The sequence below is a fragment of the Telopea speciosissima genome, chromosome 8 (assembly GCF_018873765.1).
Source record: "Telopea speciosissima isolate NSW1024214 ecotype Mountain lineage chromosome 8, Tspe_v1, whole genome shotgun sequence".
NCBI classification, from domain to species: domain Eukaryota; kingdom Viridiplantae; phylum Streptophyta; class Magnoliopsida; order Proteales; family Proteaceae; genus Telopea; species Telopea speciosissima.
Genome location: NC_057923.1, coordinates 4,574,251 through 4,589,389, shown reverse-complemented (window position 1 = coordinate 4,589,389; position 15,139 = coordinate 4,574,251). Strand labels below are relative to the sequence as shown.

General features: G+C 37.9%; 1 protein-coding gene across 2 annotated transcripts; it reads right to left on the bottom strand.

The window, feature by feature from the left end:
• Nucleotides 1-9,356: 9,356 nt before the first annotated feature.
• Nucleotides 9,357-14,573, bottom strand: LOC122671292 (F-box/kelch-repeat protein At1g67480). Of its 2 annotated transcripts, XM_043868418.1 has the most exons (4): nucleotides 14,537-14,573; nucleotides 13,442-13,511; nucleotides 12,435-13,316; nucleotides 9,357-10,072 (listed from the first exon to the last, which is right to left on the bottom strand). In XM_043868418.1, the coding sequence occupies exons 3-4, from the start codon at nucleotides 12,962-12,964 to the stop codon at nucleotides 9,445-9,447; spliced, it is 1,158 nt and encodes a 385-aa protein (XP_043724353.1). In that variant the 5' UTR covers nucleotides 12,965-13,316; nucleotides 13,442-13,511; nucleotides 14,537-14,573; the 3' UTR covers nucleotides 9,357-9,444. The 2 variants fall into 2 exon arrangements, with proteins under 2 accessions (XP_043724353.1, XP_043724352.1); XM_043868417.1 differs by lacking the exon at nucleotides 14,537-14,573 and having other exon boundaries at nucleotides 13,442-13,595.
• Between the last annotated feature and the right edge of the window lie 566 nt (nucleotides 14,574-15,139).

The window sequence follows — 15,139 nt, the reverse complement described above, 5'->3', positions numbered from 1 at the left end:
CACAAGAGAGAAAGCAAGAAAGAGAGAGAGAGAGAAGAGAAAGAGAGGGATATACCAGATATAAGCAATAGTGCTTTTTTGCCTTTTTTAAAATATAAATTATTTATAATTTCTTCCGCTGATTGGTGGGTTTAAATTTATTTCTTATTTCACAGGTTCATAAATTCTATTTTATATAATTTACGTGTGACCAGTGCAGGTTAGTTGATTCACTGGGTTCTTCCTAAACCACGCCACTAATTAAGTCTGTTCTATTAACGTTTAAGTGGGCCGCTCGCTTCTCCACTTGTTGGGCTTTCTCCATGGCAGTTTCAAACTTCTAATAACCTCCCTGCCCAGCGCAGCTGCGCGTGTAGAGGCAGCTTCCCAAGCGTAAGTAAACCCTTCTCCGGTTCAAGTAGTGTGATTTACGATATCTTTGGTCGAGCCCCTTGCAATTTTTACAATGACGGGTCAGGATTCGACCGGATTAGATCCAGCTATGTAACAGATTCAGATTTATGACTATCTGTTTACATCCTTAACTTATGTAACCTAGACTTTCTTTCAAACTCAATTCGTGTCTCTCAATTTTTTCAAATACAAAACATTTATGGATGCGAACTGAATTTGAAGTTTCGAATATCCATTTACATCCCACATTCTCACCTACAACCATGTCTCACTTGTGTATGTATGTGGATGTGGAGATTGCTACGTTAGTGGTGTAGAATGGAATCTCTGAGATGGCATCACATTATTGATCGTTGGATGTAAGGGGGAAGCATCTCAGTCGTCTCTTTCCACAACTGTTGCATATTTTTTCCACTGTTGTTGCACCCTCCACAACGATTCTCTGTCTCCATCGGACCAACTATCGGAACCGCCTTGGACGACCGTTTTGTCGAGTCAACTCTCTCATGAATTTGTTTGTTTGGTTACGTTCCCGCAGAGTGTTTTCCACAGTTATTTTGTTCTTCATGAACAATAATAGAACGGAAACATATTTGATAAAATCGGTAACAAACAAAATATAATTCTTTCTATTCCGAGTAGGCAAGAACATTTCGGAATAAATATATGAAAACAAGAAACTGTCCCCCTTGGCATATCTCGTCTCTCTCATCTCTCTCATCTTCCCCCTACCCCACCCCCGATCCCCCACCCTATGCAACTCCCAATCCCACAACCTAGCTTTACCTCTGCGCTCAAAGGCAGCGTATTTCCATATGTGTAACCTTCTGACGTCAAGAAGAAGAAGAACCTAATCTTCCTGCTTCTCCGCTTTGTCGTTTGACGTAATCTCAATCAACCACAAATGGAGAGAATCCTCCTCCTCCTCCTCCTATACAACAACCACTAGTAATTCTCGGGTGCCCTAGATTTTGTTTTCTTCGATCAATCTTTGTTTCAGTCTTTCAAATTCATTCATTTTGTATAAGTACTCTCCGAATATAGGGGGGGGGGGAAAACACTTCTAACTCAGAAATGCTCTTTTACAGACCATTACACGTAGATAAAACCTGCCAAATAAATTTGGATTTGGATCCTCTATGGCGCAGCTGCCCCGTTCTCTTGTGCTGTGCAAACACAGGCCACGCATAAAGACCGTCTTACCCCTGATTGAGTGCCTTGCCCTAGTGGGGGTAAAGCGGTCTTTGCACACAGCCTTGTGTTTGCATAGTATGGTAGGATGTGGCAGCTGCGCCGTAGAGGAACCGGATCCAATAAATTTTGCTCCCTTAACTATCGAATTTCAGGAGTTCTGAGTTGAGAGTATCATCAGGAATGGGGTATTTTTTTATCAAAAAAAATGGAATGGGGTTTTTGTTGTCAATAAATTCTTCGGTTGTATTTAGAATGCATTTTAGATCGATTTCACGTTCTCGGGCAATAAAAACAACTATTTTTATTGTGAGAACACTGATTGTTCTCATGGGGATTATCCTTCTTTTTGGAGATAGGAAATTAAAAAGTTAAAAAATTGTCTTCTAGATTAGGGTTTAGGGCTCATATTAAATACACATGACCCCGTTCAACTAAAAGATCATGTTCGAATCAAGTTGTGTATAAGGGAAAGTGTTAAGCACCCCAATCCACCAAGTTAAGTCGGTCTTCCCATTCATTTAGTATCTTTATTTAGGTTAAGAGATCGTTGCTTTGTCACGCAGGCTCTGCACCAATGCGAGGGCCAATGAGAGTGAGCCTATGGGCATCAATATGGATGGGTTTTTTTATTTCGAAGGGTTGGACAATAATTCCACATGTTCCAAGTATGAGTGTAAAAACCACACAACTAGGCAACGTTCTTTTTTATTTTCATTAAATAATAAATAACAATTGATCATGTGTCACGTTATAATGTACAAAATAAAATAAATTAAAGATATGGTACGCAAAATATATCACATAAAAGATTAAATGAAGACCTACATTCACGCATGTGTTACAAAACAAAGTTAGTATGCATAATCATATAAAAACTAATTAAATAATTCACAAAATGTTAAATAAAGCTATCCCAAACTAATGTTATCAGTAAAAGAATAAAGGAAGAAAGAAGGCTACCTAATCGTGTGCAGTGTGCAGTGTGCAGTGTGCAGTGCGCAGCCCCTACACCAGACACAAGGTCGTGCAAAATGACCACCACACCCACCATGGAAAAGGTGGAAATTTATGAGGGCGTGGTGGTCATTCCACTCACCCATGTGTCTAGGCGCAGGGGCTGCGTGCTGCACACGACGAAGTAGCATTCTCTTTTTCTAAATAAATTTAAATAACAAACACAATATTTACAAGAATGCCATTGTATATTGCCATTGCCCTAGCTTGAGACAGAAGTGATATATCTCCACTCTCAAGATAATAACTTAAGAAATACTCACCAAAATCAAGTGAAACAAAATGAAAAATTAGAATAGACTTACAAAAATTTAAACCAACATATTATGAAGGTCTCAAGGGTGTTCACAACTCAGGCTAGAGTATCGACTAGTTGCAACAATGAACATAAAAATCAATCTTTCTTCAAATTTTTGGATATCCCATAATATGGAAAGGGTATTTATTTATTATGGAAGAGGTAGCTTAGCCACATAGCTTCGTTTTAATATCAAACTCAATCTAAATTCGTTGGATATTGGATGAGATATGAGCAAAATAATATCAATGGCTCAAAACTGAGCATGATGTGTTCAATCTAATCCATGAGTAGGTTAATCATATTTAAATATGTATAAACCAAACTGGGAAAAAAAAAAATGGGAGACAATTTGAGACCAGAAAGTCAACAGAAAAATTTCTAAGTAATCACAAAAGAATCAAGTTTAATTCGTTGAAAAATAATTTTTATTCATATGAGGCCTTAGATAAATAAAAATGATATAACTATAACACCATCCAATTAGGATAAAGATTCATATTCAAATAAGTGAAGGAAAAGAATCAAAATGGAAGTACTAGACAAAGATTGAGTTTTCAACCCCAAAGGACCTACAATCAATGTTCTTTTAGAAAAATCACGAGGAAAAAAAAACAGATGCCAAACAGATTCGTTATGGTTGTTACAAAAAATACAAACATCTTCTTTAGTTAACCATTTTGCTAAGCAATCTTTAATTCAAATACAATTATGCAAAAATCTCGATCTAGAGAAACATTTTAAATTTGGGGTGGATCTTAAACTTTCATAAGAGAACTTCCACCATTTTGAAAATCTCCTAGAAAGAGAGTTAGAATCTGAATTAGCAAATTGCAGACGGATCCGGCTCCTCTCCGCTGAGTGAAGAGCCCAGTGAGGCATCTGACGGCTGTACTGTGCCGCACACATCTCAACGCATGCCTAGTCAGCTGTTGGAATATTAGCGGGCACAGCCTAGCCATCAGATACCTCATTGGGTTCTCCACTCAGCGGAGAGGAGCCCAATCCATTGCAAACCACCTCTACACCCAAAAATGAAGTTGGCAGCTATCTTTGTAGTCAGCCTACTAGTTTTAGAAATAGGGGTTTTCAAGAGTTAACATGGGTATGAGGATCTTCAAAACTGTAGGGACAATAGACAAAGGTAAACACTAGTTATCAAATTTATATTCCAACCATTAAATCAATGACCTTAGAGCCCCTTGGGGACACAAAAGCAAGGTAGAGATGGTATTCAAAGGTCCGTCCAAATACAAGTATTCCAACCATTACGATTAAGGAATACAAGGAGATGAGGTAATATGTTAATTTTACTATTCCAAGTCCAAGAACCTTTCTTAGCAAAATTTATGACCCTAAGAACCTCAACCCACTGACTCTGTTCTTCAATAAGTAATATCCATCCAAGTTTTACTAGTAAAACTTTGTTTCTGAGTAAATGAATCCCTAAGAGCATACAATTCTCCAAGGGATAAGATTAAGCCTTATTTTTTTAACCAACACCCCCCATTTCAAGTATTGAAATTAATAGAATCAAGCTTTATGACAGAATTTTTGGGAAAGCAAAACAAGACATGAGATATAGAATGGAAGACAAAACTGATTTGAATCAATACCCTACGACCAATATAAGATAATAAACGGGCTTTCCCAGATGTTAAACATTTTTCAACTCTTGAAACAACATTTCTAAGCCCTGATGCCTCACAGCGAGGATTAAACAATTTAATCCCAAAATAAATAGCCTCTTTAGACATTTCTTTAATCCCCAAAATAGAGACTGACCTCTTTTTTTGTTCACAAGAGACATTCTTATTAAAGTAAATTCCACTTTTATAAAAAAATATATAAACTAGTCTTACACACTAGTGGCACGATAAAACATAAATGTATCATCTGTGAAAGAGGTTGTAAATCTTATGGGCTCCTCTTGTAATCTTAATCCCCATAAATAAACCCAAGTCTCTATAAACAAGAAATAAACGAGAGAACACTTCCATCATCATAATAAAGACATAAGGGCTAGAGGGGCATCCTTGTCTTATTCCCCTCAAAGCTTCAATTAATATTCTCTAAGATACTCCCCTCTAATTTAATGGAGTACGGCAAAGAAGAGACTAAATACCCAATCACATCAAACACACTACATATCATTAAACCTAAAAAATTCAAAAAACAGCCCTAATGAAATTCTAACAGATCATAGGCTTTAGCCATGTCTAGTTTGATCGCTAAATATCATGTTTTACCATCCCTATGAAATAAAATATTTCTTACGTAATTATAATATTATACGTAAGGGGAAGAGTTTTTTGTCTGGGCCCATGCACCGGTGCGAGTGGCCCAATGAGAGCGTGTGAGGAAGCATTAATAGGGGTGGGATTTCTACCTTTCATGGGGGTGTGGCGGTCATTTCGTCCTATCATGTGTCTGATGCAAGAGCCATGCTCCCGAATAGAATCCTTTCTCCCAATCTGTAATTTGTCTTATACGAATAAAAGCTGTTTGAAAAAGTGAGACATATGTGTGTAACAAACCTTGTAATCTATTATATAAGAGACATTACATTAACTAATTGGTCAAAAATCCTCCATATTAATAAAGTCAAGCTTCTTAGGGACTAAACAGATTAAAGTATGATTAATCTCGAGAGGTAGGGTCTGAATGTGAAAAATATTATCTACAAAATGCATCACATCCCATGTAATCAAATCTCAAAAATTGTTGATAAAAACAAGTCTGAAAATTACCAACACCTTAGGCTTCATATACACTCAAACTAAGTACAACTCTCTTCATTTCTTCTTTCATCAGGGACAACACACAAAAGAAGCAGAGACCTCATTAGGTACTACTTGGGTCAGGAGACTTTCCACAAAAGATGAGTCCAAGGGATCAATCTTATGCTTCCTAAGATTATGTTTAGAGATAGCATGATTTTTTTATTTTTTTGGTAATTTTTTTTTAGGTAGAATTTTTTTTTTTGGTAAATTTAGAGATCGATAGCATGATAAAGCCTCGTCTATCTATCTTTTTTTTCTTCCGGTAATAGCCTCGTATATCTATCACCATCGGTAATATACACATGTTTATACTTTTACAACTATTAAAAAAAAAAAAAAAAAAAAAAAAAAACGTTAACTTGTTCTTTAACAGATCTACATGTCCAAGAACTGATAAATTCCATGTCTTTAAGAAACGACTTAACCTAATGAATTTAACCATTAAATTACAATCCCCCAAGAAATCCATCGTGTTTTTACCCAAAAAAGAAGAAATCGATCGTGTCTTTCATAAAATTGGCAAGAATCAGGATGACAAGTCCAGGCTTATATTTGAAAGTGAAATTATTTTTTAACAAGAATCTTGTTTTCAATGTTTTTTTTTTAAATATGAATTATAGTCAAAGCCAAAGAGATGGTAATTTTGTGAAAGAAACTAATGACCATATCACCATATATATTGTACCAAGAAAGGGAACCAAAACTTTTATGAAGGCATTCTTTGACAATATTTATAAATCCATTAGACCACATAAAGGGGAAACCAAACAATTTTATCTCCTCTAACTAAAAAAGGAAATCACATGAATCATTATTCTCTCAGGTTCTTTGTCCGGTTCCTCTCATAGGGGGGTAGAAATGATGACCTAACCCCCTGCCCGAGTGTGATTAAGTTGTCATTTCTGTCCCCCTATGAGAGGAACCAGACAACCGGACGAGACAGAGAACCTGACAGGAAAAAAATTCGAAATAACATGCTCAAAAATATGGGCTGCAGGGAAGGATCGGATAGGACTTAGGAGAACTACTTCTCTTTTTTTTTTTCACATAGAATTTCATTAACATCACCACGTAAGAGAATAAGAAAATCAGATAACAACTGCCAACATTGAGATCGGATCGACATTGTTATGTATACCACCAGAGTGACAACATGAAATGTCTACAACATTTGAAAAAAAAAAAAACCCTTCCAAAACCGGGTCATGAAAAGTCAATTTCCTCTTGCTAGATAAGAAATGAATTTAGCTCGTCTCCAGGGAGGCGGGCGCTCAGGGTGCTGTCAGGGGGCATCCAGCGGTTGAGCTGGGTTGCACACATCTTGGCGCACCAACATCCGATTCTTTTAAACGGTTTAGAACCGGGCTATGGGCATGTTTAAATCTAAACGGCTTTTAAACGGTGCAGCCATTTCCGAGTAGAGTGACGCCCGATTTTGTTCCTTCCAAATCTGGGTTCTCTCTCTCTCTCTCTCTCCACCAACATCCGATTCTTACTATTTATTTTCTAAAATCATCTACTCAATTATATAAATGATGAGATATTAATCTGTTCTTGCATAAATAAAAAACCAAAGTTAACATGGATGGTCGCCTTCCAAGTATTTCTTTGTGGGTTATTTGTATAAGTCATTCTGGCCGATCCAAACTGTTTTACCCAATCTGAATTCAAAATCTAACTAAATGGGTGTTTCATAAATCGATTTTCTTAATTTGGTGGGTTTGCTTAGATTTAAAATCACATTATTCTCTCTTATTTAGTACATGTTTGAATAATAAAGAACTTAATTTTCATTTGCAGCACAAATCCCATAGGTAAATATTGACAAAGCCACATGGGAGACCGGGAGAAGGAAGGGGAGGGGAAGTTTACAAGTAAAAGGGTCAGGCTAGGTTAGGCCTGTAATCAGTCGGTCCGATCTTGACGGGCTAGGACCCCACACCGGGACCGCCCGATTACTAAACGTGCTGGGTCGGGCCTGGAATTGACAACCCTGCGTCAAGACATAAAAGGAGGCAAAATGACCACCCTACCCCTAATGTGAAAAATCCCACTCTTCTTGTTGCTCCTGTGTGGTGTGATTGATCCATAACTGGAACTGACATTAACACATGGGCCACACTGCCAGGCAGAGAACCCTCTCCCAATTTTTATTAGGATGTGATGAAAATTAAAAAAAGGCAAGAGATCGTTGCTTGGTTGTGTAGTCCCCACACCAATGCAAGGGCCAATGAGAGCATACAGGGGCATCAACATGGATGAGTTTTTTCTTATTTCACAGGGGAGGGACAGTAAATTCATGCACTCTCAATTGCGAGTTCGAAAAATGGCAGGGAACCCTCTCCCAATTTTTATTAGGATCATGGTTTGAAGAATCGTTATTGGATCGGCCAATTCCTGACCGATCATGTATCGATGGATCAATACTGAAAAGAGAAAATGTAAAAAAAAATAAAAATTCAAAGGAAACAAGACTGATCCGAATCCAGAACGATACTAATACTAATTACTAAAACCCTTATTAGAATGACTATCAAAAAAATAAAAACCTTATTAGAATGTGATGAAAATATAAAAAAGAGCAAGAGATTGCTGCTTGGTAGTGTAGCCAATCCGCCAATGAGAATATGTAGGGCCGTACGGGCATCAACATGGATTTTTTTTTTTTTTAATTTCACAGGTACACAGGGACAGTAAACGGTTGCAGGTAAAGTTGCTCACATTTGGCCCTCCCAGATACTGGATAACTTATTATTTTTTTTGGTAACAAGGACTGACCCACTAGGATATTGGTGCAAGTCGTGTGACAATCATACAAAATTTTGGTGCTACACTTGTAGCAGGAATGTTCCTACTACTACAAGGCTGGCAGCTAAGGCAATAGGATCTTAAAAGGTATTTTAGAAAATACTAAAACCTAAGAGGGTATTTATGAACCCAAAGGGGAAGTTAATCATTACTAGGCTATTGATGCAAGTCGTGTGACAACCATACAAAATTTTGCTGTGAATGTTCCTGCTACAAGGCTGGGCTAAGGCAATGGGATCTTAAAGGGTATTTTAAAAAATACTAAAACCTAGGAGGGTATTTATGAACCCAAAGGGGAAGTTAATTATTCTATTTCCTTGGCTACTAGCCTTGAAGCAAGAACATTCCTAAAAATTTTTCCAACCAGCAATTCCCCGAGGACCTATATCCCCTAAGGTTCACTGACCGATACGGTTGTACGGTTCCTCTCATGGGAGGCTGAAATAACCATTCCAACCCCTGACCAAACACACTGCCCGGATGGGATCCACCCCCTTTTATTAGAGGCACTAGGAACCGTACTGGGCAGGAAACCGTAGGTGAAAAAAATTCGTTCCCCCCAAGAGGCAATTCCCGAACTCTGGATCCTGGGCGAAGCATAAACCTCACATCACCGGCTTAACCGTAAATGCATGAATGTGGTTATTTGGCTAAGAGACCATGCAAAGTAAGAAAATGACAATCATAAAATTGGAAAAAGCTAGATTTCACTGTCAAAATCGATAAAAGCTAGATTCACTGTTATAAAATTGAAAAAAGCTAGATTTAACTGTCGTTAATACTTGAAAACAAGTTTTTTTGCAGATTAAACTGCACAGGCCATGAAATAGCTATAAATAATGTCCTACTTATGTTACTACTGAGAACCCACAAACTGCAACACCATCATCCAATATTCTAAAGATCATACTAAGTCAATAAAACAGGAGATCAGGATTCAGGATACAGAGTTGTTCATGCTTTGATTGTCACGCTGCACAAACAAAGACCAGATGGTTTAACTGCAGAGGTTTGCCACTCGGAGCCTGGAGCTGCTTCCGGATCATACAAGAGTGTTCTATATTCTGGATCCTCCTCCAAGGAGAAGAGTAGGAGCTTCCCATCCAGTATCCCGAATCGAAATCCAATCCTTGAACTCCCTGTCAATGGAACAGGGACCATCTTCCATGAATTGTCAATAGCGTTGAATATGGCTAGCTTACGCTGGTTCTTCCACTCCATGCAGAACAGTCTCTTGCCCAACACTGCATGTGCTGTGACCATGGTACACCCACTCTTCATCTCGCACCAAGTGTGATGCTCAGGGTTGTAGACATCCACAAATCTTGAGTTGCCAATCGTGAAGCGAGACCGACCACCCATGATATACAGCTTCCCCTCAAACCCACAGGCAAAACAACCCCACCTTGGACAACGGAGACTCTCTATTAGGATCCACTCATTTTTGTCAGTATCATACACCTCAGCACTTGAGAGGGTCTCACCATCAGCCCCATAGCCTCCTACTGCGTACACCTTGCCATCAACTTCAGCACAAGCGAAGTCATAGCGTGCCACATTCATATTTGCCAATGTGCTCCAGCTGCATTCAGGGAGAAACCATTATAACACTTGAATGAGCTTATAGAACCAAGAGTCATTGAACCCACCTTTATTATTTCACTCCAGAATGTAAAAAACAAGCTTCTACAGTACAAACTAAAAAAAAAGGGTTGTGCCACACATTGAGAATTGCTGTCATTTTATTGCTCAAGAAGCACTGTCCACCAAGAAATGGTTGGTGTCATGGCTAATTAGCCAAGAAATCCCTCTCCAGGTGGCTTAGTCAGACCTCCACAAATTGCCAAGAGGAGATGGTTTAGAATTTTTACCAGAAACCGAAGCTCATCAACAGCTCCCCCACTCCACCTCACCTCGAACAAAAGGAGAGGGTGGGGGGTGGGAGGAAAAAACAAATAAATATTCTTTACGAAATGAATAATTGCATCAGTTGTTTGGTCCCTTGGAGACTTCCTACACATCGTATAGAGACGCAGCACCTGGATCAGGGCTGCAGCGCCAGATAACATTTGCCATGTATCTTCTAGGAAAAGAAAATTTGCCAATAGGGCAATCCAGGAAGGAAATGTTGTCAAAAAACTCATGAGGGAAAAGAAAGATTAGCCAGTCATTATGATAGGAAAATCTAGAAAATTATCGAGTAAATCCACTTAAGACATAGGAAGGACCCATCAGTCATAAGCCTCTAGACTCTAGCACGAAGAGACAAGCCATTATACATATCAGAAGCAATGTTAGCATGTACAAAAATGGCAAGAACAACACTTTCAATCCTTATTTGCCATTCTAGTTTTGGAGAACAATATTATACATCACATGTATCTGAGTTTAGTACTAACAGGTATCTTGTAAAAAGCAAGCAGGAAAAATGGTAACCAATGAAGACTTACCAAGAAAACCCTCTAACCCAAATGCCTCGATCATAGTATTTCTAACACCATTTGTTTGTGAAACTTAAAATTTTGTTGGAAAAAAATATATATATATATATATATATCTGAACCTTCTCAAAATGAATGCATTGACCAGGTGACTAAAGTCTGATTGTCCCCCCCCCCTCCTTTTTATTTGAACATCAACCCATAATTGGGAACCCTAGAATCGGGTGTTCAACTCACCAAGCTTTCTATGATGAAATCATGACTTGACTTGCTGATTTCAAGTCTAGTCAAGACATGCTCTATTTAATATTTTAAATATTTTATAACAATTAACATAAATAGTCATATTTGGGCTAAAACTAGTACACAATTTTTTATTATTTTTTTAAATGTAAATCATAATTTCACATCACCAAAATGTCAAATATCAATTTAAAAAGCGGAAAAATACAAAGAAAATATGAGAATAGTGAAAGGTGGGTTGTTTGTGACTACAGAAAGAAAGAGATACACCTTTTCTTTTCCCCTATACCCCCTTATTTTATACGAGTAGACTAATGGATGATAAGACACGAGTAGCTTTTCTTTTTTTTATAATCTTATATTGGTGAAAAGTGAAGAATGCTAAATTGATAGGGTAATGGATGCAGTTTATTGCGACTCAGCCCACCTCAGAACTTTTCATAAAGGAGCCTAAGTTTCTGATTTGTTGCCTCGGGCTGGGACAAAACAGGGAATCAACTGTTACAACAGGACCCCATTACCAATTTGTCCTTCCTGAACTGCATGGAAGGTTTCACCTGTTAGTTAACCCCTGCCCAAAAACTACGAAAAAAACAGCTATATGTCATTATGAAAAAAAAAGGGCAATAAATGCTGTAATATGGTTATTAGATTCTACGATGCCAATCTTAATAAGCTCATGATTTCCTAATTTCAATGCGGTGTTCCAGCATCCTAGAAGATCCTTGAGACTCAGGCAGCATTTGGATTTAGTTTTTCCTCCCCAGAAGCTACAATGATTGATGGAATTTGCCTGTAGAATAGCTATGGTTGAACACCCCCTCGATGAATCAGTAGCATTTTGTTTCGGGTGAACCAGAAAAAAGAACAAAGGAAGGGGGAAAAAGGCAAAACAAAAATTCACTTCCCTTGATTCCAGAACCAGAAAAGCAGACATGAAACTGAACATGCATTGTGGCTTGAGCATCCTCGGCAGCAAAAGATTTAAATTATATCATTAGCCATGAAATAACAGCACAATTCATGAAAAAAAATATTTCCTGTTTGCATACTTCCATCAACGCCGTAACTTCAAGGACAAAACAAAAAATGTGAAAAAAACAACTCAACTCACTAAGTCTTATTCCAACTACAAGGGTTATTTACAAACCTGTTCAACCATTCACCCTACTTAAATGCGTGAATGCATCTAATGTTAATCTTCAATAGAAAGTGCACTTGCAATCATATATATCATATAAAGAGAAGAAAGAAGCATACCTGTTGAGACAAGAATCATATTGATAAACGTCTGCAGAGACAACTCCTGCTCCTTCGCATACCATATAGCCAGCAATAACAAGAAGCTTTCCATCAAGTACAACCACTCCGAAACCAGCTTTCACTGGACCAGGCATAGGAGGAAGGAACTGGTGTCCATTTCCCAAGCAACCCAACACCTCCCAGTGGCTCCCCTTTCCATCTGTATCTCCAGTTAAGATATAAAGCCATTCCTCAAGCTTCCCAGCCTGTTTCCTCACAGTAATGAATTCCTTACTTTGGATAACTGATCTCCATCTTTTAGACACAGCACCCAGTGCTGGAAATTTAGTGCGCGGAACAAGTGCAAGGCAGTACTTTGCCACATCATCAGGGAGGCCAGGTAAGATAGGGCTGTAAAGTTCATCAGGTGCCAGAGATGTTAACTGAGGATTCATTTTTGAACGATTTGGTGGATCTTTAGGGACTGTAGTGGAGAAACACATTTCTAAATCTGTGAATAGTTTTTTGCTACTTAAAAAACCAGGCATTCTCTAAATTGAGCAGTTGGATGAATCAAAAGAGACGGTACATCTCTTATCCATTATCAAATCAGCCTGATTATCAGAAAGAGAACCCAGATTGCTGAACGACAGAATTATGATTAAAGGAATTCATGATACCCATCACCTATAGGGATTTTAAGAGACCAGGGCATGAAATATATCAGAGAGTTGAGAATCTGAATCGTAAATGATAAGGATCTTTTTGGTTTTGTCCAATACGATTCAGATGCCATGCCAATACTTCTCTTACAGTACTTCCTGCCTATGAATTTGTTGAGAGTACGACTGAATTTCACGTTGTATGAATTGCCCAAAGCCCCACACATTGCCCAAATACCTACAAAAGATAGTAGTAACAAGATATATTTTATAAGATATCTAAAGATATTAGAGGCCTACAACACCCAGAAATTAATAACAGATAAACAAATAAGAGACAAAAGGAGTAGGAAGGAAACCCACCAGTCAATTCCATAGAACCTGAAAACGTTTAGCCCCCTGTAACTTCCATTTTAGCAAAATTCAGAACCACCTGGAAAGAAAATCTAATCAACATTAGCTATTCTCTTCACCAACTTCTCCTAGTAGTTGCAGATCAAGGCCTTGACATTGTATTCATATACGGCAGCCAATTGAAATTTAAAGGGAAGTAATAAAAAAGTGGCTTCGCTGCACAGAGACAATAGTCACTACCTTTCCCTCTCATCTATCCGCACTCATGAAACAAATCATATTAATACATTAAAAGACTAGTCTTTAATCTTTCGCAGGGAAAATTATTCATGTAAAAAATGGTCCACCATACAGATCTAGAGTCTAGACGGCAAAATCAAATCAGACACTGTCCCAGCCATTAAAAGTACAATTTCTGGAGGATTTAAACAAAACAAACGGAAATGATAATAAATCATACCCTGAAGATTAAAAAAAATCAGGGGTTCAGAAAACAAGATCCAAAAGGGAAAACGGAGATTAAGACAGATGGGATTTCAGAATGCAAGTGGAAGAAGAAATACTACGACAGCCAGATCAAAGTACGCAAACAGTAGAAGAAAAGGTACCTTGGTAATTCCTGAAGACGAAAGATAGAGGCATTTTGGAAGGAGGGAGGGGGGGTGAAGTACTGTCAACCAAAAAAAAATTTTGAGATCTTGAATCCCACAGAGGACACCTGATAGTCGATTAATAGCGAGGATGAAGAGAAGTTCGGATCAGATTTCGACGCATAGCCCCTTGCTTCTGAATATACTATAGAACCCAGTTACAAAGAGTAAAGCAGACTTCGACAAGATTCAATTTTAAGGGAATAAGAATACTATGAGGAAGAACAGAGTAATCTGCAAGGCAAATGAGGGGAGAAAGAAGCGGAAAAAAACTAACCGAAGAAGGTCCAATCAGAAAAAGTATTTCAATAGATCGACCAAACAAACAACATATATTAAACCAGTAGAAGAAAAAGAAAATTTTGAAGACGAATCGACAAATATTACAAGAATAGCTTTTAACATCTCTACTTGTTAATGGGAAACTAAAAACAACAACTGGAATTAGAGATACCTGAGGAAAAGATGAATGCGTTCAGAGTTCCAGCTTCGAGTTCGCTTAAGAAGTATTCGTTCAGACCTCACAGAGCGGAATGCGAAAGGAATCGAAGTCCGAAGAGATTTTTAAAGGCCAACAGCTACAGCCCACAACGACTGCACAGACAGAGGATAGAATTGACAGAACCTTCACACGTCAGCGATAAATATATATATACATATGTAAAACGGTAAGAAAAAATCCAAATTTAAGGGGGAAACAAGAAAAAGACTTTTCTCCGTTTTCATCGGTCAGAGTTTATTTCGATAATAAAAAAAAATAGTCAAAGTTTATCTTAAACCCTTAGTTTATATAGTAAATTTTATGGACGGTGAGGCCCCATGGATTTAGGTATTGTTATCCTATCGTGTTTGGTGTGTTGGTCAAGTGTTTATTTGTTGAACGTTTGGTTACGGGTTCAAGTCTTGGAAACACTCTTTCTGAAAATAAGGATAGATATTTTCAATCTTTTGTCCAAAAATATACTCGATTTGCTTGGTTTGGTGCTCTAAACTACAATGTCAATTAATTGATCGATGGCCCAGAAAATTTTTCTCCTAAATGCTATTATTGAGAAAA

Bases quoted from the DNA above. Each gene is read 5' to 3' on its own strand.
- LOC122671292 (XM_043868418.1), bottom strand. From the start codon at position 12,964: ATGCCTGGTTTTTTAAGTAGCAAAAAACTATTCACAGATTTAGAAATG. The intron at 10,073-12,434 runs GTATGCTTCTTT...CCCTGAATGCAG, and splicing joins TATGATTCTTGTCTCAACAG to CTGGAGCACATTGGCAAATA.